Source organism: Patiria miniata, unplaced genomic scaffold (genome assembly GCF_015706575.1).
Source record: "Patiria miniata isolate m_02_andy unplaced genomic scaffold, ASM1570657v1 HiC_scaffold_5, whole genome shotgun sequence".
Lineage (NCBI taxonomy): Eukaryota > Metazoa > Echinodermata > Asteroidea > Valvatida > Asterinidae > Patiria > Patiria miniata.
The window spans coordinates 14266712-14291794 of record NW_024037072.1 but is presented as its reverse complement, the minus strand read 5'-3'; the positions used below and the strand labels follow the sequence as shown (position 1 = coordinate 14291794).

The following is a 25083-nucleotide window of genomic DNA, read 5'->3' as shown; positions in this document are numbered from 1 at the left end:
TATTACAGTTATTCAAAGCGACTCCAGAGTCCAGTGGATAAAATTGGTCTGACTGCAACCAAATTCTGAGCACTGTGGTCCAGCCTATAGTTGCTTTGCATACATGTTGGTCAGTCCGGCGAGACTTTGGAACCCCTCCCCCGACATTTTTGGTTACATATCATATGCCCGCTTTGCCGTGCCATGCTGTTTTTGTTTTACTGTATTTTGTTGCACTCTTTCGTTCTTTTCTCATATACACATTTCTGTCGGGGTCTACCCGATGTCCTCCAATACCGATGTTCCCCAAAATCCTTGGAGTTGTAGGGTTAGGGTTAGGGTTAGGGTTAAAAATGGTTAGGGTTAGGATTGGGAAACATAGGTATGCACCCCTTCTGTCCAATATCCAAACCTAACATAGTCGAATACCAATGATCGATCTATCGTTCCTTTTTTTCATAATTTACTGGACGACAGATTTGAGGATTCGACGAGGATTATTTAATTTGACTGGTGCTATCTGGCATGATGCCATTCCGGATGATTCATTTCTAACCTGCACAGATTGGTATCTGACTCTCCACACCTCGTCACTCAGTAAACACCGGAATCTAAACAGAGATTTTTACTGGTTTCTTCCTGAAGGAAGTCCTGAGCTATTGCCAAACTCTGAACTCAATTCTGGGAGCAGTCTTCCTTCCCAGCACAAACTGTAAACAACCTACAATCCTGGCCAAATCTCGCTGGGCCCCCAACCCCCGGCCCCCATTCAATGTTGTCTCTCACTGCGCGGTGTGTGCTCCATCCGCTGAAGAGAACAATATTGACCGGGGGAGCGGGGGAATGGGTGACCGTGCCAGGCTCAGGAAGTGTCCCAACCGTTTTGGCCGGGATTGTAGTCCTTGCGAACTTATCCCGGCAATTCTTCCCCTTGCCGAAGTTGTTAAATTCATCTAAAGGCAGACGTATCTTTCACCAAAAACCCTAAGCAGCATGCAAGTTTTACTAAGTCGATGTAATCCCTTACCATCTGTTTCCGTAAAAATGTGTCAATATAAGATAACGGAAGTGTATCACTCCTTGAAGGGATTAAAAGTAAATCAACAGCTGTTGTTCCGATTTTCAGAGACAAGGATCAAGTGTGAAAACCTTATTAGACTTCCAGTAAATTGCCTACATATTCAGAAATCACACGGTGGTTGGCTGAGATCGTGGCTGCCATAATCTTTCTTTTAATATCAATTGACTGAAAGGGTCTGTGGAAATATTTTTTTTCCTCGAATCCATGGCACATAGGCCTACATAAGTTTCCGTTTAACACCTTAGCACTGTTGGCAGTCTGAGCATGCGTGTAACCATGAAGGTGTCCCCCACTTTAAAGCAATCATCACGACTTGAAAAATGTAAATTTCTGTACGTAGGGAATGATTTATTCTATTGAAGGAGTTTTGGTTCGAAAGCTGTTTTACTAAGTATCTGAGGTCATCTCTAAAAAAAAATACCTTAATTTAGTTATTAGGCATTCAACGATAACCTCAATTGACGTCACAGCAACAACGTCCCAGAGAACTGAAATGGATTAAAGGTGCAATTCACATTTAAAAAAAAATAAACTAGAGATTCGCGTTTGTTGAGTTACAAACGCAGGCTGATCGGGCGGACAAGTCTTTTTTTCATTGAACATTGCCCAGTTAAGTTGTTTTTGGTTTTTTGGTCGAAGCAGAAAAAAAAAATATAGAATCCAGCCTTACAGTGGAACCATTGGTTTTAATTTTAAAATATGCGTCATTTTTGGTTTGATAAATATCAGTATACATTTATTTACATACACGTTACTTCAAGTTAGATGACGTCATCTAAGTTAGATGACGTCATCACTTGAAGAAAGATATATATAAAGATATAAAGAAACACATTCTAACGATTTAGATTTATTTTAACGCACCAGATCACCCAATAACACAAACGTGAGCCTTTTGTGATAGAATGCGAAAGCACGGATACCTGCACCCAACGAAAGCACGGATACCTGCAGCCCACGAAAGCACGGATACCTGCATTTCAATGAAAATCCATGAATGAAACTCCATGGTGCTCACCTTGAGAACAAAAACAATCGTGGTGGTAAAGGTCATTCGGATGACCTTTTGTTCCGTTAACCGGGGTCACTGCCATAAATTATGACCGCCAAATCGATTATTTCCTAATCACTTCAACAACCGATCTGCTATTGTCTTTTTTTGGCTAGGGCAAAAAGCCAAATAGATTTGTACATCCTCAATGACTGCGGTTAACGGTCATCCGGTATCCGGACTTGAGAGTTTTGTTCTAGATAATTGCTTAACAAGGTAACCGCGCTTTTCTTCCGTTGGTTTATCCAAAGATTTTGGCAGGGAAAGTAGTGTAACATCAATAAAAAAGAACCTGGAATGGGATTTGTTGGAAGAGAAACGGCTGAGAGCTTGTTTGACTCTTCTCTACAAAGCAGCCAACCAATCTGCAGCTATTGAAGAAGCTAGCCAACGTTCACAAGACAAACATAAGCCATTTCCTTCAGAAAACTGGCAACTACAAGTTCTTTTTTCTCCCACGGACGACTGCACAAGTTAATTCTCTTCCAGCATCAATTAGACGATCACCCACTATAGAAATGCTAATTAGCTCAGTTCCAACAGTCTGCTTGAACTGACCGGGGGGAGGGGGGCTCTTCACTAAAATGCTTGATGCCTTGCTCCGCGTCACGTCAGCGCACGATACTAGATGGAGTTCGAACAGTAGCAACCAGATGCACCAATTCTTCAGTGGTAATGATATCTGAGACAGTGCGGTTGGAATAATGGACGCCCGTCTGTTCAACACAGCGTAAAAAGGGAAAACTCAACAAAAACGTTGAACGTCCGCTTTTAGTTTCAATTTGCCTGCTTCGCGGCATGTTACAGAATGTAATGCACACATTCAGTAAACACGCAACCAGCCAGTCGTCAGTTGTTATTTGATGTCGTTGAACTCTGACGTCGTTTGAACAAAATGAAATAAAATTAATAACGAGACTAAACAACATAAACAATTAGACATATTTTCAATTATTTTCTATGACGTTTTCTTCAGCTAAACACTGGCCGTTTTCTGTCATTATAGCTTGTATTAATATTATTACTTACTCTCATCCTTTGGAGGCCGACAGTAGGAACATTTGTCTGCTAAAGGTGTTTAATATTTATGTACTAAAGATAATTTAAGAAAAAAAAATTGCTGTCACAATCTTTGCTATTACGCTGCACTTTTTTTTCTGGATTGTTCCTATCGCGTTAATGAAATGAATCGGAAAGTTGATAAGATTTGGAGGATGAGGTCAGTCAGTAATAAGGGGAAGTTTGTGTCGGCACTTGACGACGAGCAAAGGTAAAACAGGTCCTTCGCAGATAGACACGTAACTCAAGAAGGAAATTTGCTGTCACGTGTTGTCACCGCAAACTATTGAATTGAAAAAATACAATGAAAGAGCACGGTTGATTAGTTTCAGGGACAATTTGAATGTTAATCTGGATTATTAACATACAAGGGTCCTGTGGAATTGACTTTATGCAATATTCTGCACCGGGGGTCATTCCAGGGAAATGGTTTCACCGGTAGATAAGCAAAGTGTGGCCCAAGGTCCTCCAAGCCATCGGCCGATATCCGCGTTCACTAGGTCAAGTTAGCATCCTTCCGAAATTCTTTAATAAGCACAGATCGGAGTACCCGTATGCCAAACTTGAAAAGTTGGACCTGCCCTAACCTCGTTCCCAGGGTGTCGAGCAGTACGCTCCCACCACTAACCGCTCTCTCACCCTGGTATTGGATCATCTGCATATCCAAATTTTTTGAATAGGTATGCAAATGAGAAATAGTCTGGTGCCTGTGCGTTACATCAGCGTTTATTTTTGTATGAGGTGTCTGGGGTGAAAACACAATCAATTGGTCGCGGCGTTCGTTAGGAAAACACTATTTTTTTCAAAGTTAAAATGTTACAATCTTATCCAGCCAATATGCAGTATCACATTTCATATTAATATTAGCAAATTGGAAACGAAGAGGTTATTTTTGAGGTGTGGACGTAATCATTACAATGAACGTGAAAACACGGAATACAAGTTGAAAATAACAACACCAAGTACACGATACAAATCCATTACCTGTCAATTGCGGTATCACATCGTTATACAAGAAGAAACTTTCACATCCTGGGCATACTATTGGAAACGAGGTTGGAAATAAAGTAAGCACTGGGGATGAGGTTTGACTTGCCCCAAACTGAAGTTTAACCGCAACACAGCAAGCCATTCATCAGGCTTGTCAGAATCAACACTTGAATTATTACCGCCTCCTTTTCCCTTCTCGAAGCTTGTGATTTTGGCACCCATTTCACCTTGATGACGTCATCTGTGAATAATTAGCCGCTAAGATACATCTGGGTTTTTATCAATCATCGCGCCGCATTGATTATCCCAACCCTCCAGTTCAGACCAATGATGACACGTCGCGCAGGTGTCTGCATCTTCATAGGCTGGGGCAGTCAATGCGCGTTGCATATATTATTCAAATGAGGCCGTTGCCAGTGGCGGGAAGTGTGCTGTGTCGCGTGCTCTGCAGAGAGTTATTCAGCGGATGTTTCATTGCCTAGCCGACATCTATAAGGTTGTAGTTGGGTTCTTTTCCCCTTTGATAAAGCTCATGTGCCTATCCTCAGCCGGCTTGTGACATACACATGCATGCAACCATGGGTTATACTGTAGGAATAGCCGTACTGGTGCTCACGTTTGTTGGTAAGTTGCCATTTTTCTTTGTGTGGGATTGTGTTACCATGCAGTCCAGTCAAGTTAAGATTTACAAATGTACCAAGTTTATATTGAGTTATGTACGTATAATTGACATGTCTGGTATACCTTTTCGGCTTATAATTTAGTTTTACACATAGTGCTATGGCAATGTTTGCGCGGTACAGTACTGTATATGGTATGGGGTATTCAGTGTTGAAATTCGAAGCAATGGTGGCTTTGATGGAAGCAAGAGAAAAAACACTCACTGATGATGCTTATTACTGTTATGGTCTACTGTACTGTCTACTTTTCAGTCATAGATGATGGGGAGAGTTTATTTTCTTCTGAAATGCATGATGTAAAAAGAAAGAAAAACAGATGGCGTATGCCACAAGTCCAACTTTGGCACGCCACCTTATGGTACCTGGGGTTGCCTGTACTTTTACCTGCGATAGACGTATAAGACTTTTACAGGATGATAAAGCCGAAAACGGCTTAAGTTGTCTCGGTCGAAGTTGTTAGTTATCGAGGAAAGGCACAAGTGGCATACTAATCCTCGTAAACTGTCAAATGTTCACGGGTAAAGTTTGGCCACCATTTTGTTTCTTGTGGTTGCTCCTTTACTGCTGTGTTGGTGAAAGGGTGTTATTGTCCAGGGCACACATTTTTGTGAAGATGTGTCTAATATAATTTTGTATATCATCAAATGATGCAAACTCGTTGGAGATTAAAAATTCAAGATTAGCTTTGAAAATTAAGACCATTGTGACGACAGACGTTGAGGCCCATACCATGATTTAATTAAATGAAAATTGCTGAACCCTTTTATACCGACGATGTATAAGAACGGTCAGATGTTGTTATATTGAAGCAATATTTAAGCAAAAGCAAAATGTTGTATATGTAACCTTCAAGTGTCTGTTGTTGAATGTCATTCCAATTAAACAGTCGGATTCTCAAACTGGTACAGGATTATTCATCCGTCTGTTTGGGCTGATCAAGTGTCAGATAAAATGATCCGGAAACCCGGAGGTCATGACATGACAAGACAGAGGGTTGGAGAAATTATTGTACTGTTGTCGATGCTGTTGTTGTTGCTGCGATTGTTGGTGTTTCTCTCTACTACATTTCTTGGGTAGTTTGTTATAAATCATTTCACTATTTTTTATGGGTGATGCTGTGAAATTATGCTGCCTCAAAGTTGCAGGGGTGGATCTAGCTTTCAGGAAACCCCCGGGGGAGTGATATTTGAGTGAAGACGTGCTCCTGCTATAGGTGTAGGGATATAGGGGCATGCCCTCTTTCCCATTCTAAGGCAATTTGAGAATAAATTTGGGAACTTTGAGTCAAACGTTATTATTTTTGACCCAATTTCACAAGTATCATAAACATTTCATTTTCAGCGGCTGAACGGGAGGGGGTGCTGCAACCCCCACCCCACCCCCAAGATCTGCTACTGAGTTGCTTTTGTTGAGTTTGGGATTGTTGATGTTGTTGTTGTTGTTGATGATAATGATGCTTGGTCATACTGTATTCAAGATTTAGGAATAAGCTCCCCTTTTATTGCTGATCATAGTTTATGTTATTCTGACCGGTGCTGTTTTAGAGTTGAGGTGTCTCCTGCTAAAACCGTTCTTTCATTCACCATGCATCCTAGTCATGTCTTCAGTGTCTAGTTTAAGCTTTCGGTCGGGATTCTTCAGGCAAAAGCGATATGTTATGAGGTCAACCGTGGTTTCAGTGTATATGTGAGACCTTATTTGATTCAGCTTTACAAAAAAAAAAACAAAAAAAAAAAAAGCGAAAACGCCCATACAGAAACTGATCGAGTCCAACCGGACGAGAGAAGTCGCTTAATACGATTGTCGCAAGATAAGATCCTCTACCGAGATGTCGGATCTCGCTGTTTCACCAGTTAGTCAGCTGTCCTGCTTGGCAGCAGGCCCAGACAGACTTGACTTACCCCCAAAAGAAAATGTTCACCGGAAATAAGGAATGTAGTCCCTTGATAGTGCACAACACGCGAATAAATGTTCATTCTTCGACGTGCCTGTGAAGTTTCCGAGGTTTGAGTAAAGTCTTGTCTCAACTTGCGTGTTGTTTTTTCTTAAAATGGAAACTCTCAAATATAGACCATTTTTATGACATCCCGAGGTAGGGCTTAAAGTTCGCATTCAGGTAAAATATGGCTGTTATTTCTTAAAATGGAAACTCAAATCTATACCACTTTTTATGACATCCCGAGTTAGGGCTTAAAGTGCGCATTTAGGTAAAATATGGCTGTTATTTCTTAAAATGGAAACTCTCAAATCTAGACCATTTTTATGACATCCCGAGTTGGGACTTAAAGTGCGAATTCAGGTGAAATATGGAGCCATCAGTTCCACTAGGATAATCATCATTAGTGTAAACTACCTCTTGAAAGGCCCTGTTGCAATAACAGTCACTTCCCAGCAGACAAATGTCCTTGTTACTACCCTTCCTTTTCCAGTTGCTAGCGTCCCATTTGGCCATGCGGAAATGACCCCTTATCTCTATGCTTTTCTGTTTAGCTTCGTAGATTTTTCTGTGACTGTGTTTTTTGGGGGGAGCTCTTTCGTCCTCGTGGTGCAACCAGATTAGCGCCAAAAGTCCAACTGGGTTTCCGGACAAGTTCCCCTGAACATCTTTTGGATGACCTTTTGATCAAATCATGTGATTGTCTTGAGGTCGTGCATTCACGGCAGATCCAAAGCAATACATCGTTCGTGGAAACTTATTTCGTCACGTTTAGACTCTTTCATTTATCTGCGTGTTTCGGTTAAGCAGAAACAGAGTCATGATATAGCGTCTTCTCTAAGCAACTTTTCCCTGTACGGGTGCAGACTTGCAAATCGACTCCCATAGACCCCAATGGTATTTACGCGTATTTCCAAAAAATATTCAAAATACTCACAACTCTCCAAGGTGTTTGAAACACCCATCAAATTAAAGCTTAATTGATCATCTTTCATTTTCCGTTCCTTTTTTTTTTGGGGGGGGGGGAGGTTAACTGATGACTTTGGAAAAAAAATACCATCCAAAGATGATCACCCCTGAGAGCAGTCCTGAAGCCCATCGTCATTTTGAAAATGGACGCCTGCGCTCCATTGCAAAATAGAGAGACATTTTAGGGCCTAATTTCATCCACATTTCACAGACATACGAGCTCGCAGTCCTCTGAACAGCTTCCGCCCTTCTTTTTTTTTTTTTTTTTACAAATTCTCAATTTCACGGCCATCAAAATGCTCTAATTCCTGAAAAATTGAGGGCACACAAATTGTGATTTGGCTCGCGTAGGCAATTCAGGGCCTATTTTACAGATCTGCACCCTATACGGCAACCCACGAGATACCACATGAGGTAAACATTGTAACTTTTTCCTGTTAACTTAAGAGTGTCCTCATGGCTTCATTTTTCACCCGTTTGAATCCTTCGGAAGCATCGGAATTCGTTTCGTGACTAATTTTCCGGCAAACTCTCTTCCCTCCTGGAGGAGATACGTGTATAGCGGGAACAATTGATGATGAACGGGTGTGTTCTTGTCTGGAAACATTCATTCATCTGGTCAGGCTGTGATAAGACCAAAGGCGGTTGATTGATTGGTAGGCCTAAGACGAACTAAGATTGAGGAGCCTTAAAGAAACAATATAACTTAGGGAAGGTAGTCTCTGTGTTACCAAGATCACCATTTGGCACATCATACAAACTATCTTGGCCCGTGAGTGAATAATAGGTCGAGCTGCCAGAACACGGCAGTTAAGTCTTCATTAGCGCTTACGTTTCAAAACCTTTTTATTTGCCGGACAAATTAAATTTCCGAGCCGGCATGGCCGGGAAATAGCGCTGTTGGAGCTTTTGTTATTTTCAGATCTACAAACAGGATAATTAAATGCGGTTGCTCACTCACTTGCTGAGGGTAATTTGATTTACCTCAACTATATAGGATTGGCAAATGGGTCAGTAATGCGATAGCTCATTGAGGGAAAATCTTACACTGCCGACTGCAGCGCCCCCACCCCCATCGATGTCCGTATCCGCAGGTGCACCCCCCCCCCCCCAATTTAAAATCTTGAATTGAACAAACAAATATATCACTTGCCTTCAGTGCCCCCCCCCCCCGAAAAATGGGAGCCCCCAGGTGTCCCCTCAGAAGTTTTTCTACACTCTAAAAACTGATTATTACATGAGTTTGGTCAGTGACCACACGTTTTTGGAAGTCTTAAATCCAGCATTATAAATGTTAAACACAACGCTTAAACTGATAATTCAACACTTAAAATGTTGATCATATTGATTCAACACTTTCAATGTATTAACTTTGAAAAATGTTGCATTAACACTTAAATTGTTGAATTAACAGTATAAGTGTCGGATTTACCATTTAAAATGCTGGGTTCAACACTTTCAAAGTGTAGTCACTGAGCGAACTTATTTAAGTGCTGGACTCAACACTTCAGATTTGGAACTGTAGTTTACACCATTGTGACTACCACAAAATATTTTGACAATATTCATGTGAAGAAAAAAGTCATGAGATAAACTCAAAACTTCAAAGTAACTTTTGTACTGTCTGGAGCATTACTTGCTCATCTTCTGTAAACGTAGGACGTAGGCCTATTCAGTTTGCTAGTCATAAAGGTGTCTATTATGTAGAGCTCAAATCAAAAGAGATCTTTTTTTTATCCAGTCAGAACTCAAGTATTTATAAAAAAAATTCTCATATTAAGAAGTGACAAATTATGAAAGGATAATTGCCTGATCATACCCCCCCCGAAGAAAACTTCTTCAGTTCACACAAAGAGCTCATGTCTGGATCGTGTCACTCATCGCATATTATTGTCCATAACAAGTCAGAAACGTCGAAACATGTGTTACAGGTGACGAAGCCTAGATACGCTACCGTGATTAATTTAATGACAGTGAAACTATAGGAAGAGGTGATAATTATGAATATCCGTCAAAGTTGAGAAAAGTCTTCCGACGGAACGCAGAAAGTGCAACGTCTTAGGCAGGGGGCGATTTAGCTTGGATTACTGGATGGCCGTGGCGATGCAAGATGCAAGCAATCACTGTTTCGCTGCAGATCGTGTCGTGTTACGTTCAATCTTGTTCACTGCATGCCTTACCAAGTCAATCGACTGCGAATTATCGGTTTAATACAATTTTTGTCTATAGTATACTGCTTTTACCGGTGTCCCGGGATTCGAACTAGCCATTAGAGCTTTCCAAAGCGTGTGGTGTCTTGATAGGGGTGTGCAATTTTATCAGTGCCGTATTAAAACAGGGATTGCGAAGTATATCAATTGTTTATATTTTTTCTGATTTATTCATCATTACAGGTTTCAACAGAGATTAAGGTACAAGACGCGAACATGCATGCATGATTGTCAGATTAATGCACTCTCCAAACAACATAGTCCAAATTCATACTGGTTTCCGTAAATATGTACTAGAACTAGAACTGTCTCGACATCTAATTCAAAACACGCCGTTCGTTTTAAATTTCGACTTGAATCCCTCTTCTCGGTCAAAAACCATTTATTATAAGAATACGGATTTGTTCACTGATTTGTCAGTCACTCCCATGCAGTTGACCTTAGACGTCAAGTCAAGTTTGACTGTCTTCTTGTTACATTAATTGCCCAAAAGGAAGTTATTTCAGCTTCATTTCACACTTACAGTGCGTTCGAACCAGGTAGCTTGATGTCACTACCACTTGATTTGGCACATCATCACCAACAAAATACGAACACGCAGTTGTCGTTACTTGACTTTCCAAATTAAAAAAAACACCGTTTGACAGAATTTCAAATGTGATGAACTTCAACACGTTCCCACTTTGGAATGACGAGCCTGTCCACTTGACTGCCATAAAAGGCGCCAGCAGAAATTTGAGCATGGACCTCGGCAAGACGGTCGTCTCGATGTCGGGGCTAAAACGGGGTTCATTAATCTCATCGAAGCAGATATGAATCGCTGTACCTGTTGTCCACCTGCTGGCTATGATGCGCTTCGCTTTAACCTCCACACTGTCAACAGAATTTTGATGAAAACCGGTCAATGTAAAATACCCTTATTTGTTTGTCAATTCGGGTCAAATTGACCAACCTAGTTATGAGGATTTTGTCCAAAAGTGCATGACATCATGCCCCTCGTTGCCACAAAAGGCCGAGCGTTTTATCTTGTTTCCGGCTTGATACGCTAAACTATCGAGAACATAAAATGCAAGCAAATAACCCCAGAAGGGTAACTTGCCTGATCAATGTACTGGTCTTCTGGAAATGTCACAACAGGACAACAGCTGGAACTTCTGAATGCATTACGGTTCTGACGAGCATGTTTTTATGTTCTGTTCGACAAGACGTCACTCCAGTTTCCGGGGTATTTTTCTCTCTCCTTCTGAGGCACATTCGCGGGTATACTCTGCGAGTTTGAAATCATAATTGCCTCAGCCAGAATTATTTTCTTCTAGATGTCTACCCTTTAAAAAGATTAAACTAGTTCAAATTCTAAAGGTATAAGGACTTGCAATAATGAAAGGTTGACATGAACCGTAAGTTACTGCATGGGGTGTGAACATAATGAAACGTTTTAGTCTCGAATGTAACACTCCCAGTAAATGAACACAATGAATACATATACTGCTCTGATTCCCGCTCGATCGTCCGAAGTTGCGATAGTCCGAAGGTTTCATGAGTTCGAAGGTTCGATAGTCTTGTTCGAAGTTTTGTTAATCCGAAGGTTCGATATAGTCCGAAGGTTCGTTGATCCGAAGGTTCGATATAGTCCGAAGGTTCGTTAGTCCGAAGGTTGGATAGTCCGAAGTGTTTATTGGTCCAAAGATAGACAATAAAGTTCCATAGTCCGAACAAAAGGCCGGCAAAAGGCCGGGCGTTTTATCTTGTCTCCGGCTTGATACGCTAAACTATCGAGAACATAAAATGCAAGCAAATAACCCCAGAAGGAAACTTGCCTGATCAATGTACTGGTCTTCTAGAAATGTCACGACAACAGGACAACAGCTGGAACGTCCGAATGCATTACGGTTATGAACAAGCATGTTTTTATGTTCTGTTCGACAAGACATCACTCCAGTTTCCGGGGTATTTTTCTCTCTCCCTCTGAGGCACATTCGCGGGTATACTCTGCGAGTTTGAAATCATAATTTCCTCAGACAGAATTATTCTCTTCTAGATGTCTACCCTCTAGAAAGATTAAATGAGTTCAAATTCCAAAGGTATAAGGACATGCAAGAATGAGAGGCTGACATTAACCTTAAGTAACTGCATGGGGAGTGAACATTATGAAACGTTTTAGTCTCGAACGTTTTAGTCTCGTTTTAGTCTCGAACACTCCAGTAAATGAACACAATGAATACATATACTGCTCAGGTTCCCGCTCGATCGTCCGAAGGTTCGATAGTCCGAAGGTTTCATTAGTTCGAAGGTTCGATAGTCCAAAGTTTTGTTAATCCGAAGGTTCGATATAGTCCGAAGGTTCGTTAATCCAAAGGTTCGATATAGCCCGAAGGTTCATTAGTCCGAAGGTTCGATAGTCCGAAGTGTTCATTGGTCCGAAGATAAAAGTTCCATAGTCCGAATCAACAATATACGTCAACAGTCGGAATTGACAGCATCGAACGTTATTGTCAATTCGGACTGTTTAAGTGCTTTCGGATTACGAATCTTCGGACTGTGGAACCTTGTTTTCATTTCGGACTATTGAACCTTCGGAATAATTCACTTTATTCTAAATTTGGACTATCGAACCTTCGGACAAATGAACCTTCGGATTATCGATCCTTCGGACCAACGAACCTTCGGGCTATCGCATCACATGCTCTGATTAACGAACCTTAACGAGTCTCAAATGGGGTTTGAATAACGGTTACCAAACCTCTTCAACTTTACTCTTTAAAAAGCGTTGCCTTTGGGAAATTGTCGGGTTTTCTTTAGTAAGAGGGGGATGCATACTAGTTACCGTGTACCGGTTGGGAAGGTGGACAAAATTTTGATTGCCGGTGCAGTAATAAAATTAATTTCATTCTGACCTTTTGCCAAACTTTAAAGCGGCATACATGTTACAGAGGTTTTTATTTTTTAACTCTTTCAAACCTGTTTAAAAGTTGTAATGTGTTAGTTTGTTTTTACATATCTGCTCGATTGCTAATTTACATTTAAATGGAAGATACAACATTTGCAAACATCAAAAAACGAAATGATCAACTTATCACGATATACCTTACTGAATTGTTAAGGAATGATCATGACAGTCTAAAGCATTCTGTAAAATCGTGGCTCCTAGTGAGATGACGTTTTCAAGAAAAACTATTTTTTTTCCAACGCTGGTCGGCAGACCAGCGTTGGAAAAAACTGGCTTTTCAAAAAAACTGCTCCTAGTTGTTCATATTTAGTTATTCCGCACTTTCTTTACAATTGATTACACACCTTTGAAGGGGTACGAGTCTGCTAGACTGATTCTCTGACCTTACAATTCCCCAACGTCTATAAATTGCTCTGTTTCATCTTAAGTGGGGTCAGGGAACAAGACTACAAGAACATGATAGGTTTTCTTGTTTTCCCAGAATCTACAAGCCCAAAATGTGAAACAAGTCAGTTTAACAATATTTGCAATAACATACTTATCCTCCAAATCCATTTTTTTTCCTGAAAATTGCAGCAAAAGCAAATGTTGTACGTTCCCTTCTAACATTTAGTCAAAGACCTTTCAAAGGAAAAAAAATTCAAAAGTAAAAAATGACACTTTTTTCGAGTCAAAGTGAGGTTTTCGAGGTAAATGGACCCAGAAAAGAGTCATTTTGACCCGGTACCCGGAAACGTGTCATTTTGGACCCGGGAAAGGTGTAAAAAAAAAGGGCCAAGCTGACCAGGGACTAGCATGAGGATTTAGGGTGAACTCAAAATGGCGAATTCCACTGATTAACGACATCTAGGCCTAAAAATTACATGGCATAATTATAACTATAGGCAAGCTTAAAGTTTTGAGATTCCCCAACAAAATATAAAATACGTTATTGAAATTATTCGGCATCGGATTTCTACGCTCTTTCGAAATTGACTCTTGTCGTCTCGATTCCCGCCGCAGCTAAGCCTTTATAGCGGACCTGGCGATGAGTGAGAGGAGCGGATGGTGGGTGGGGGGGGGGGGGGGGGGCCCAGGTACCCAGGGGACTGTCGTGTCAGTCGGCGACCCACATGACTCACTGTTGGCGGTTTTCTCTTCTTGTATACTGTCGTCGGTACATGATAAAGGGGTATTTTAAGGTTGGCGGAAGTCATTTTCCAGGGGTGGGTACTGGGCTGAGGGCATGCTTGGTGACCGCTTGCAGCACGCTCCATCGTGCGGAAAGAAACCCATCCCTTTAATGCTGCGAACCCAATATCAAAATGACACTGCAGAAATTGTTTGCTGAATTTTGTCCGGCTTTTCCTAACAACACTTATAAGAAAAAGGTTCATAAACGCAATGGATACCATTTGCACATAATTGTATTTTTGCTGATTCAAGAAACAACAACAAGCTAACCCGTCCAATTTCAGCCCTAGATATCTTACTTTTTGCGAAAACTGTGTAAAGTCATCTTCATTTTTCTCAACGTTCAGGAAAATGCAATGGTTTGATCCTAACCATCGCGATAAAGTGATGGTAATTCATCTTTTCTCGAAAATGACAGATACAATAATTTCACAGGTATGCATGATCCTATTATTTACTTACAATCAAGTACGATATTTCATGATAATTCTGTTTGGAATGTTTGCAACTGCAAATAGTATTCATCACCTTAAACATGAACATCGAAGGATCAGGGGCGATGGTTAAGCCTTTTGTCAACAAACGGACACAAAAATGACTTCAATCCAGACTTTAATGTCTTCATATGTGTTGCTCCTGTCAGATTGCATTATTTTTATCTCTCGAAGTTCCCTGGAATCTTTATTTAGCATTTCTGACTCATGTGAATCAAGTGTGACTGTCAGGCGCGGTTGCAGAACCTTCATCTTGTCAGGCCTGAAATGATATCTCGGGGGTAGCCACCCTCTCTGGGAAATGAATGGATATTTTATACTGCCGCTTTGATACTTGAACTGAAGTTTGACATTTTCAAACTAGTTCCCCCCCCCCCATCTTCCCCTTGTTGTTACAGCCGTAGCTATTTCTTTTTCAGGATAGGGGGGGGGGGGAGTTATATAGGGGCACCCAAGGACACTTTAATTTTCGTTTTGGCCTTTGGTTAAGTTTGTCAAAATCTGAGTGCGCAACTTAAGGGACGGAGTTAAGCGAAGATTTGGCCTATGGTCTCATTTTACGGGGCCTTGTCCATCCTAATTTTTGTTAGAAACAAATATCCCTACAGAAAGTTTTAACCGGACAAGATGAATGCGACAATTAAGTTTGAAAGAGGTCATGCTCGAATTGAGTCTCTTCTCAAAGCGCCCTCCAGTGGCGTCGTCTGCATATGTGCATGCCGCCATGTTTGGTCATCTGTAGCCTAAATTAATAAAATTGAAAGTAGCCACGTGGGACATGTATAGCATCAAGTACTGTTGCGACTTGAAACCCACATGGAGTTCATGGCGTTGCTTATACACTCCAATTCTGGTAATCTGACTCTTGGTGGCCTGAAGGTTTTGGGCCCAACTGCGTTTTTACCTCTCACCGATTTCCCATTGCGAGTCGCTATAAACTTGGGCGCCTTGCTATAAAAAGATCGAGTTAGTGAGAAAGAATACAGGTCAAACTTTATGACTCTAGATTCGTGTACGCAACTTCTGGGCTGTTCACAAAAAAACCACATAGCCAACTTGGATGTCTGAGTAACCTGTAGGGGAAACTCGATCGATGATTTCAACTTCTTCCAAATCTGCACCAATGAAATTCAATCTGGTCTGAATTACAACCAGACAGACGGCGTATTCATATAGCGTTTCCCATTCCGTTTGTGCTCAAGTGGGATCACTTGGCCATGTAAAAAAGATTGCGGGTGACATATTACAAGTTGCTGAGGCAAAAGAAAGTTCACTTCCTGTAACCAGCGGAGCCGACCCCCGCGGGCCTACACTACACACCTCCGATGTAAAAATGACACATCTGCTCACTAACTACCTAATAGATGTAATTGCTCCCTGTTTCTATATCATAAGTGTGCACTAAATTGTAAATTGAATGGTAAGGTGCCAGACTATCAACCAGTGCTTGTATCGCTTTCAAGACTATTTTTGCAATTTATGGCCGGGAACACTGCCGTCCATTATTTACAGTTATTCATTTTGGGCACAATGAAGCTAATCTACACATTTTAAGGTTTTGAAAAACTATTTCTTGGTATGTCTGAGGTCTGAGACCGAACCAGAGTATGAAACTATGCCTGACCTGTGATGACATCTAAAGGGGGGTGGGTGTCTCGCATGTGGATTAGGTTTGCGGTACCTTCCTACCCATGTCGGGGTTTGCTCTAGGTTCCCCTGTGGTTCTTCCTCCCAGCTTGGCAGCGGTTCCTGTACGCGCAGCTGGTCTTTGGAGAGGGGGATATTAAGGGTGTCTTTCCTTAAGGGTGTGACCCACCTTCACTTGTTCTGATGCCTTCACCCGTTTCTCTACACTCAGGGGTCAGAATAAGTCATTCTGTGAGCCGAGCTCCTTACCTTTTTCATTATAAGACATAATTATTGCATGCACTGGCAATTTCAAATGCCACTCTTGGCCTTTTTAACACCTTGAAAAAATAAAGAACTGTTGGAATCGCTGAACGTTGATCAGTCTGCCAAGCCTGATGTCAAAGTTAACAATTTGGGGCAGTGTGAAACATAACGGTTCATAAGCCGAAGAAGGTGGTTTTCTGTTTCGCACCCACTGAATTTCTAGATATGATGCAGACATTGTTCTCTTGGCTTTTAATTTACCCCAAAGCGGTTCATTCTACTTTATCTCTACAAAACGGTTACACACCTATGTTCCGACATATATATTCGACACACACCCTAAACCTAGTCCTAACCCTAACCCTAACCCTAACCATAACCTAACCTGAACATATAGGGGTGTCATAACTTAGGTGTGTCGGAACATAGAGCAGTCACCCATGGTCCGATTTTTGTGTTTTTGGTATCAAAAGATGCGCAAAGCTCGAGGCTAAAAAGTCATAACAGCTCAGGTCGCGAAAAATAATTTCAAGGCTGTCGCGGAAAAAGTTGGACTTCCGGAACCCACGCGCGGCCCGTCTATGGGCATTTTACACTGGGTTGCTTTTCCCTTACTATAATTTTTGGCAGAATGATTTTTAACCGTAACCACCCCGAGAAACATTCGTGTTGGTATTTTATCTTGGCATTCTAAAACAAAATTAATGAAAAATCACTTTGAGATACGCAAAAACGAATTTCATTTACGACCTCTAACATCCAGAATGTTCATTCCTACATCTCCTTGTTCGTTAACGTTTGTTTTCACATCGCGTACTTGCGCGAGAACGAGAATGTAAAACGACGTGGAGATTTACCGACCTACAGCCGATGGGTTCTAGATTTAGTCGGGCTGGCTTGATTGCAGTCCTTAGCAGCGGTCACTTTAGATTTTTCTAGAAATGCTGATGAGTCCTTTCACTTTATTCCAAAAAAGTGGAAACCCTAAAAGACATTTTGGTCTTCTATTTAACTTTAAGTTTTCACCAAATGACTGCCATAATTTTTCATCCGATGTACGAGTACACCGTGTTGCACTAGTTCGTATGTACTTTAGATTTCGGAAGTGAGAGTTCGACTTTTGGCATAATATTTCCCTTTCACGTCATGCGATTTATCAGTGTCCATAAATTAATATGCTAGTAAAAAAATTACGAAGGCCTTTATCGAGGTTGATTTTCTTAAGAAATCAATGTAACCAAATTAATTGCAAACGTTAGAACTTTTGCACGTTAATTTTCTAATTCAAGGGTTCCGGAAGCGCGCCACCAGGTGTGAACTTTCAGGCGCTTTTACATTGCATGACATTATTATTGGTTGGTGACCTTATTTTCTGAGCACATATGTTTTGTGCTTAGCAAATCTGGCCCCTGGTCTGGGCTGAAAATCTGAAATCTTCCGGGCAGTCTGACGACAAAATGAATGCCATGTGTTTTCGGAGTTGCTTCGGATTTTGTGTTTTGGTTTGAGACGTGTGAAGTAAAGTTGTCTTGTTGAGAGTCGAATGTGTGTTTCGGGGTCAACTATTCGCCACCGTCGGTTCCGGAATAGAGAATCGATACCAGGTGATTCGGACGGTGATGTTTGTCTGATCTGGTGTTTTGGTGCTCGCCAGGGTAATTCTCGCCATGCCTCGTGGATTTCTACACTGACAGATCGCATATGTTTAGTCATCATATGAGGGGTGGCTGCCTGCCCAGGCAATAAAAGGTCACTCGGTTGTTAATTGAAATTTCTTCTTCGAAAATTGTGACCATGCTGCAAACAGGTCGCCTCTTCGGCTAGGGCACCACAGAGCACATGAAGCAGGCGGTTCATAATGGCGAAAACATTGTCCTGCCAACTTCAATGTCGGTTGCAAAGGTATACATTTCGGCATTCCTGATACAGGGATCATCCGTATTCCATAGAAAGCTGTGTTGTTTAGACTTTGAAAAAATCTCTTGCTTAAAACGTAAGCTGCATTATCCATCTTGTAGGAAATAATGTCCCCAACCGGGTCAAACTTTCTAAACGACTTTATAGAAGAAACAAATCCGGTTAATCGTTTTTATTTTTCAATTTTTCTCAATGCCAAACATGAAGATTTGAAATCCTAACCTCAGGGGATTGATACTATTTAGCAGATTGAAAGGAAATTTCATTTGATGGGATCGAGCCGCCTCGCGCGTGTGCTGTTTCAAACGTTAATTAGAGATGACAGAGGTGAAAACTACCAGATGTGAGACTAAAGATAGCTAAGGATAGCCAACAGAAAAGATGCCGATAGCGCAGACACTCCGTCTAGCACTGACTTTATCACAAGCTGAAGTCTCCCTTGAGCTACTGACCTGGATCTGTTTTGCATGAAATAATTAGGGTTCAATCTACCTGCCAGGTTGTCATTTTTGAATGTTTAGAGCCTTGAATTTTATGAGAGATCTCTGTGGAAGGAAGGGGATGTCCAATTTAACCATTTCTAAGAGGTAGGATATCCGGGATCCCTTGAGTATATGACACACGGGGTCAACCACAACTGACCCCATGCATGGTTGGACTAAAAGTGACCTACCGTATAAGGACTTAGGCCATATTGGACTTGTCCCCTGTACATAATAGGGGGAAATACAGTGACCTGGTAACCGCTATCGGAGGTACCACCCTAAGCTGTATGTATATTCGAAGTGGTAGAGATGATTATTATACCAATTGACATCGTGCCAGAACAGTATTTATCGAAGTAAAAAAAAAGATCTGTGCAGAAACGCAAATGATACATTTTTTAAGCTCAGGCACAGTGCTTCTACAAGTTACCCTGGTGTCGGTCGGTCCCTGAAAAAAATTGACCAAAAACAAACCTTCTAAGTGTCCCATTAAATGTAACTACCAAATTTTAATCTTCACAAAAAAAAACCGAAATAAGTTAAATACTTAACAAAAAATGTTTGTAACAATTTGTGAAGTTGTTTATGAAAATTTTGTAACTGGAGGCATGATATGTGCAGTAATGTAATGGTCACGTGATATATAGCGCGCTATAAACTTAGGGGCCTTCTTCGTTAGTTCGTGTGTATCAGACCTTGGAATGCACTGTTCGCTATACATCACCTTGGCCATCTCCTGTCTCAGGCCCTGTGTCACTGTTAATGGGTCTCCAATGAGGGAGGACATAATAGCTGCATTATCAAGGTTTAAAGTTTGCATTGTGACGTTCAACCAATGGGAAATCCTTTATTTCAATTGACAATCACGACCAAGTGAGTAATTGTAATCATTTCATACAAGACCTTGATGCAAGAAGACGGCCAGAGCATTGTGCACTCGCACTTGTTTTTGGTGTAATACCCAAATATCTCAAATTTGTCATTCATTATATCTGGCATGGGGGAAACACGCGCCTTCTTATCTGTCCGATTCAACGCCTCGGTTTGGTTTCCCAAAACAGAAACAGCCCCGCGTCCCTAGAAAGCAGCCGTCGGAAACACGCGATGCTGTCTGACAAAAAAAATCCATTCTGAAAACCCGCTGAGGTACAAGGAGTTGCTGCATCACAACACATGACCTGTGTCGAGTGAACTTGGTGCCCTTTACTTCGCTTCCCTGCACATTTTAGGACTCTTGTCACGTACTGCAACATAAAAAACTTGACTAGTTCAGAAATGGCGGAAGTCATAAGAGGGCGAGGGGAAGCAAGCAGCACCGGTCTAACTTCCGCACTTGATGGTAAAACGCTCCGTGCATCCTGCATGTATTTGTGTGGTTATTCCTTCGGGGAGGGTTAGTCCGCCCGTTCGGGAATCGGCAGGCCCTCGAACGGGTGGATTTCCGTTCTTTGGCAGCGGTTGGTACCAGGTGTCTTCAATTGGGAAGTCCGGAGTCTAGTGATGTGGCTTGTGGTTAATCTGATACAAGGACATTCTTTGATATGAATGTGGTTTGTAAGGTTTATAGGAAAGATTATAGTTTCTGGTTTGTTGGTGAGTTTCTGGGAACGTTGTGAATACAGACATCATGCAGCTGTCACATTAATCATTTCCACTGTTAGGCAGACAAAAGCTTTTTCACAATAGTCAAATTTCACTCTGTCTTTGGTACATTTTGTTCTGTTTTCTTTTTGTTCTTGACAACGTTGACGAATCTTCTTCCTGCCTTGTGTTAGGGTCTGTGGAAACTAATTCATAAATCATTATACCTTTTTGCAAACACAGGCATTCATTTTGAAAAATATTGGTGTCCACCTATACGCAATGTGTTGAGCCTTTCTAAAACTTTCTTTCATCATGCTGATAACATCAGGATATCAACTCAGTTACTTTCGGCTGTCGGATTCTTGGAAATCCCTAACCGTACTGGTAAAAACTGAAGATTATGTAAGCTCAATGACGCCCTTAATGTAACTACATGAACGTAAATCTACGGTAATACCAAAAGCTCAACATGCAGGCAAAATCTCCCAAGCCATTTCTAGTCCCCAGGTTCCCCCTCCCATGGGCCCTAGACCCCCTCAACTACCCTCTCCTGCCCAGGGCACTATGTGCTCCTCTTCCTGCTGATGTAAACTTTGACATGAATCCTTCGCACCATGTGAGCCTCTCTCTGCCCCCGTTGACGCATCAGACTCACTCATCTGACGCAGTTTGGCAAATATCCACAAGTGGCTCGCTAAAAATAGGACGTAGGGAATCAGTTGGGGACGGTAATAAAAAAAAATGTTTGGCATATCGCCAGCGGTTTCTGGGGGTACTTTGAAACGTCATGTATTAAAGTTGGGTATTCCTTGATGTTTGAAAACAGGAGGTTGATGCCTATTGGATGTGTGCAGGGAAACGGCTTGAATGTTTACGACGTTGAAAATTAGGAACTGAAATAAAAACTGGGGAAAAAATAGAGCAACCAAACCGTTAATCTCGACTAGGAACGTTGTTAAGACTAAGGGTTCGCACTTAAATGGTTCATGCAATGAATTTTTCATAGGAACTTTTTTTGTGCATTTTTCTCCTCCTCTAGGACAACAAAATATCCAAACTTCTGGCAACCTTTGGCGCTGAAATAGCTGTAACACTGAGGTTTCTGCCGCGCCTGAAATGAAATCACACTTTTGCTCATGAATTATGGAACTTTACATTTGCATAAAAGCCACAAACCCACCAAAACAACGCCCTATAGAAAATGGCAAAACGAAAATTGAAAAGAATGTTAAATGGGACACAACTTAACATTTTCGAGGGCTGCACTAAAACAAATACATTACACGGGCCCTTTAAATGTTAAAAAATGTTTACCTTTTTATTAACTTTACCTTAAAACAAGTACTTTTAATACACTTCTATTATATTACTCACCTTTACAATTTCCCTTTACACGACCAAACTTTCAATTACTTCCACGATGTGTCCCTTCCTTTATCTTTTGAAAAAATCTTCACCGAAATACGTCCCGTTTGCCGTCATTATTTGCTTGCTTTACCTCTTGCCGATAAGTAATGCGTCATACCTCACTTTGTATATGTATAAATGTTTTTAACCTTTATATTTACCTCGGTCTGAAACCTTACCTGTATTGATAGGTGAACCAGTAGATCTATCTATACTGCACATTACTCCCATCCTTTTCCCTTTGATAAGTTCATCTAAACTCATTCATCCTAAACTGCCATTCTATATTTAAAAGGCAGCATACAACATTTGCTCTTGCTGTACTTTCCAGAAATTGTATTGTATATCAAATATTGCTACACTGATCTTTTTAAAATTTTGTGTTTATGGAGCTGGAAAACCATGAAAAAAACCCGTTGTTCATGTACTCTGGTTCCCTGACCCTACTTCAGGCGAAACGGGGCAATTTATTTATGGACGTCGGGGAATTGTCAGGTCAGGGAACCAGACTAGCTGGCTTGTACCTGTTCGCGGATGTGTAACTATGGCAAACAAAAGATAGACTAAATTTGGTGAATTGTGGGCAGTATTCGAAAAAAAAGTCAGTTTTGTTGGACATCGATACAACAATTTCACTTTTCTTGAGTATGAAAACACATCAGGTGCCATGATTCAGGATGCATGAGACTATAATTATTCACTTACAGTCAAGTACGGTATTTCGTAATAATGTAGTATCGTTTGTTTGATATTACAAATGTTGTCTATTATTAAACGAGTCCTCGTATTCTCCTTCTCCAGCTGCCAGTCTGTCTCAGGAATGTACCTTTGACGAGGCAGTCAACCCAATGTGTGGCTGGATCGGGTCACGTGGTAGTGATTATTACTGGCAGCTACGTGAGGGCAGCACACCTGCCAAGAACACGGGACCACCAAATGACCGCTCAGGAAGTAGGTGATATAACTCGAAAGGGTTACATTCATTTTCTCACTTAAAAAAGATGATTTTGTAGTAGTCTTACGCTAAGTTACGTTAACTTGCCATTAGACCTAGAGTATTAAATATACACCTGGCACAAAAAGAAACGTCAGCTTCTATAATCATCCTTAATTGTTTGGACACTTCTCGGTAAACAATATATCCGAAATATACGTTTTTGTCACGGAAACTTTCCGGTTCAATTTGATATCTCACTTGGGAACACTGTGTAAGAAATAACGAGAGCGCAAGCGCTGAAGCTCCTGAAACCCCAAAACTAAACGTCGCACTTTAGCGAGATTTTCAATTGATGAGTGTGCCGAATGGAATGATGTGAATTATTAAAGGCAGCTTTGGCGTTCCATATTGCGGTATTAACCACCGCGCTTGTCACTAAAAATACCAAAAAGCAACAGGGACACGGCCAAATTTCGATACCGTTATATCTTTATTCAAGATAAATCTGACATCAGCTGGTCCGATAATCCAAGCAAAGATTACCGTCAGATTAACGATAACCTTGAGTGCTTGTTGCTCGGCTTAGGAAACCTTTAAACGGCCGGTTCACCAGGCAACCCGATTTCAATTATCGTCACGATCGCTAAGATTTTAACGGGATATGGGGATCATCCTTTGTTGGTGCAGTGCATTAGGCTGTTTGGTGCTGATACTGCTAACGAGGGAGGCCCTTAATTCATTTTGGCGGTTCTGGCCTTTCTCACATATTAGGCAAGGACCATGTGCTAACATTTTGCACTCTGTTCGTTTTGGTTTTGACATTTTATTAAACCGGTTTTAATAAGGTCACGTTGAATGTGCGTCTGAATGCCATGATCAGGTTACTCTTAGAAAGGTGCTCCAGACTGTGCTCACATACTAGCGATAGCTTTGGTGGTTGCTTCCTGCTCTTAATATGAATTATGTTCAGATATCAAGCAGGAGATCGTCACAGGAGGTCGTGGGTTCGAATCCCACCGAGTGATTTTTTTTTCTCAATCACTCGGGACAACACTGAGTATACAGTGTTCATAAAATACGTCGGTGAAGGGCAAAGCCCAATATTGAAGATATCAATTAAAAAAAAAATCAGATAGTCAATTTAAAAACGTTTTCCATTTCAATTTCCTGCAAATAATTGGTCCTGGCTATGAGACCCTGGAAAAGGTGTACACCTGGCACAAACAGGACTAAGTAGTTTTTATAATCATTCTTGTTTAGACATTTCTCTCGGTGAAGAAAAAAATCCGAAATGAACGTTTTGTCACGGAAACTTTCCGGTTCAATTTGATACCTCACTTGGGAACAATGTGTAAGACAAAACGAGAGCGCAAGCGCTGAAGCTCCTGAAACACCAAAACTAAAGTTGCACTTAGCGAGATTTTCATTGGGCATTGCAACACACAGCTGAATGCAATGATGCAGGTCTCGCATTCAATAATGTTGCAATGCCCATTGAAAATCTCAAAAGTTCTTCGTGTAACTGTGTTTATAAAGTTTGTGCATTTCGAATAGCTACAAATCTTCCGACACCGGAAAATGATAAATATTATACCAGATGGGCTTATGTAAATTTAGAAAATTCTGTTTTTTTTATACTTCATTTCATGCATGCTGTTTTCGACTTCACGTTTACAGAGGGCGTGTGAAGCTTGTGGACATATTACTTTCCAATATAAAAATCCTCTGAACCTATAGGAGGCAGGCTTACTTTAAAAAAGAAACAGTCCCCTTTCAATTGAATAACCGACTTACTATAGAAAACAATGTGCATTTCACGAAAACCTGAGCCTTCAAGGGGGTATTTAAATGTGGAATAAAAATATCTATGCTACAATTGCACCAAAGCCCCAGGAATAAAGGCTCATTTTTCCTTCTTGTGTCTTACTCAACAGGTGGCAAGTACATGCTTGCCAGGTCGTCGATTGAAACCAGGAAGGGCCTGCAACGCCTCCCCAAACGATCCCGGGCTCGTTTGACCAGCCCCACGCTGACCATCGGCCCGCAACGGAAACTGCTCAGGTTCTACTACTTCATGTTCGGCAAACAGATCGGTGGAATGGCGGTGTTTGTGGCGGTGAGGGGAGATACTAGCCCGCCTTCACCCGTGTGGAGACGGAGGGGGAACCTAGGTGTGATTTGGCACATGGGGGAGATACGACTACCTGCAAATAGTACAGTCAAGGTGAGATCGGAAGTGAAATGTTTCTGAGCCAGATTTGTAATTCAGTCATCACAAGTCATCAGGGGTC

General features: G+C 41.2%; 1 protein-coding gene across 2 annotated transcripts in view; it reads left to right on the top strand.

Annotated features, from left to right (window-relative positions):
- The first annotated feature begins 4559 nt into the window (after positions 1–4559).
- LOC119741108 (fibropellin-1-like) overlaps positions 4560–25083 on the top strand; it is a 54940-nt gene continuing 34416 nt past the window's right edge. For both annotated transcript variants that reach the window (XM_038216780.1, XM_038216779.1), the window contains exons 1-3: positions 4560–4784; positions 22657–22806; positions 24727–25016. In XM_038216780.1, the coding sequence (XP_038072708.1) occupies positions 4727–4784; positions 22657–22806; positions 24727–25016 (498 nt within the window). In that variant the 5' untranslated portion in view covers positions 4560–4726. The remainder of the gene's footprint in view (positions 4785–22656; positions 22807–24726; positions 25017–25083) is intronic.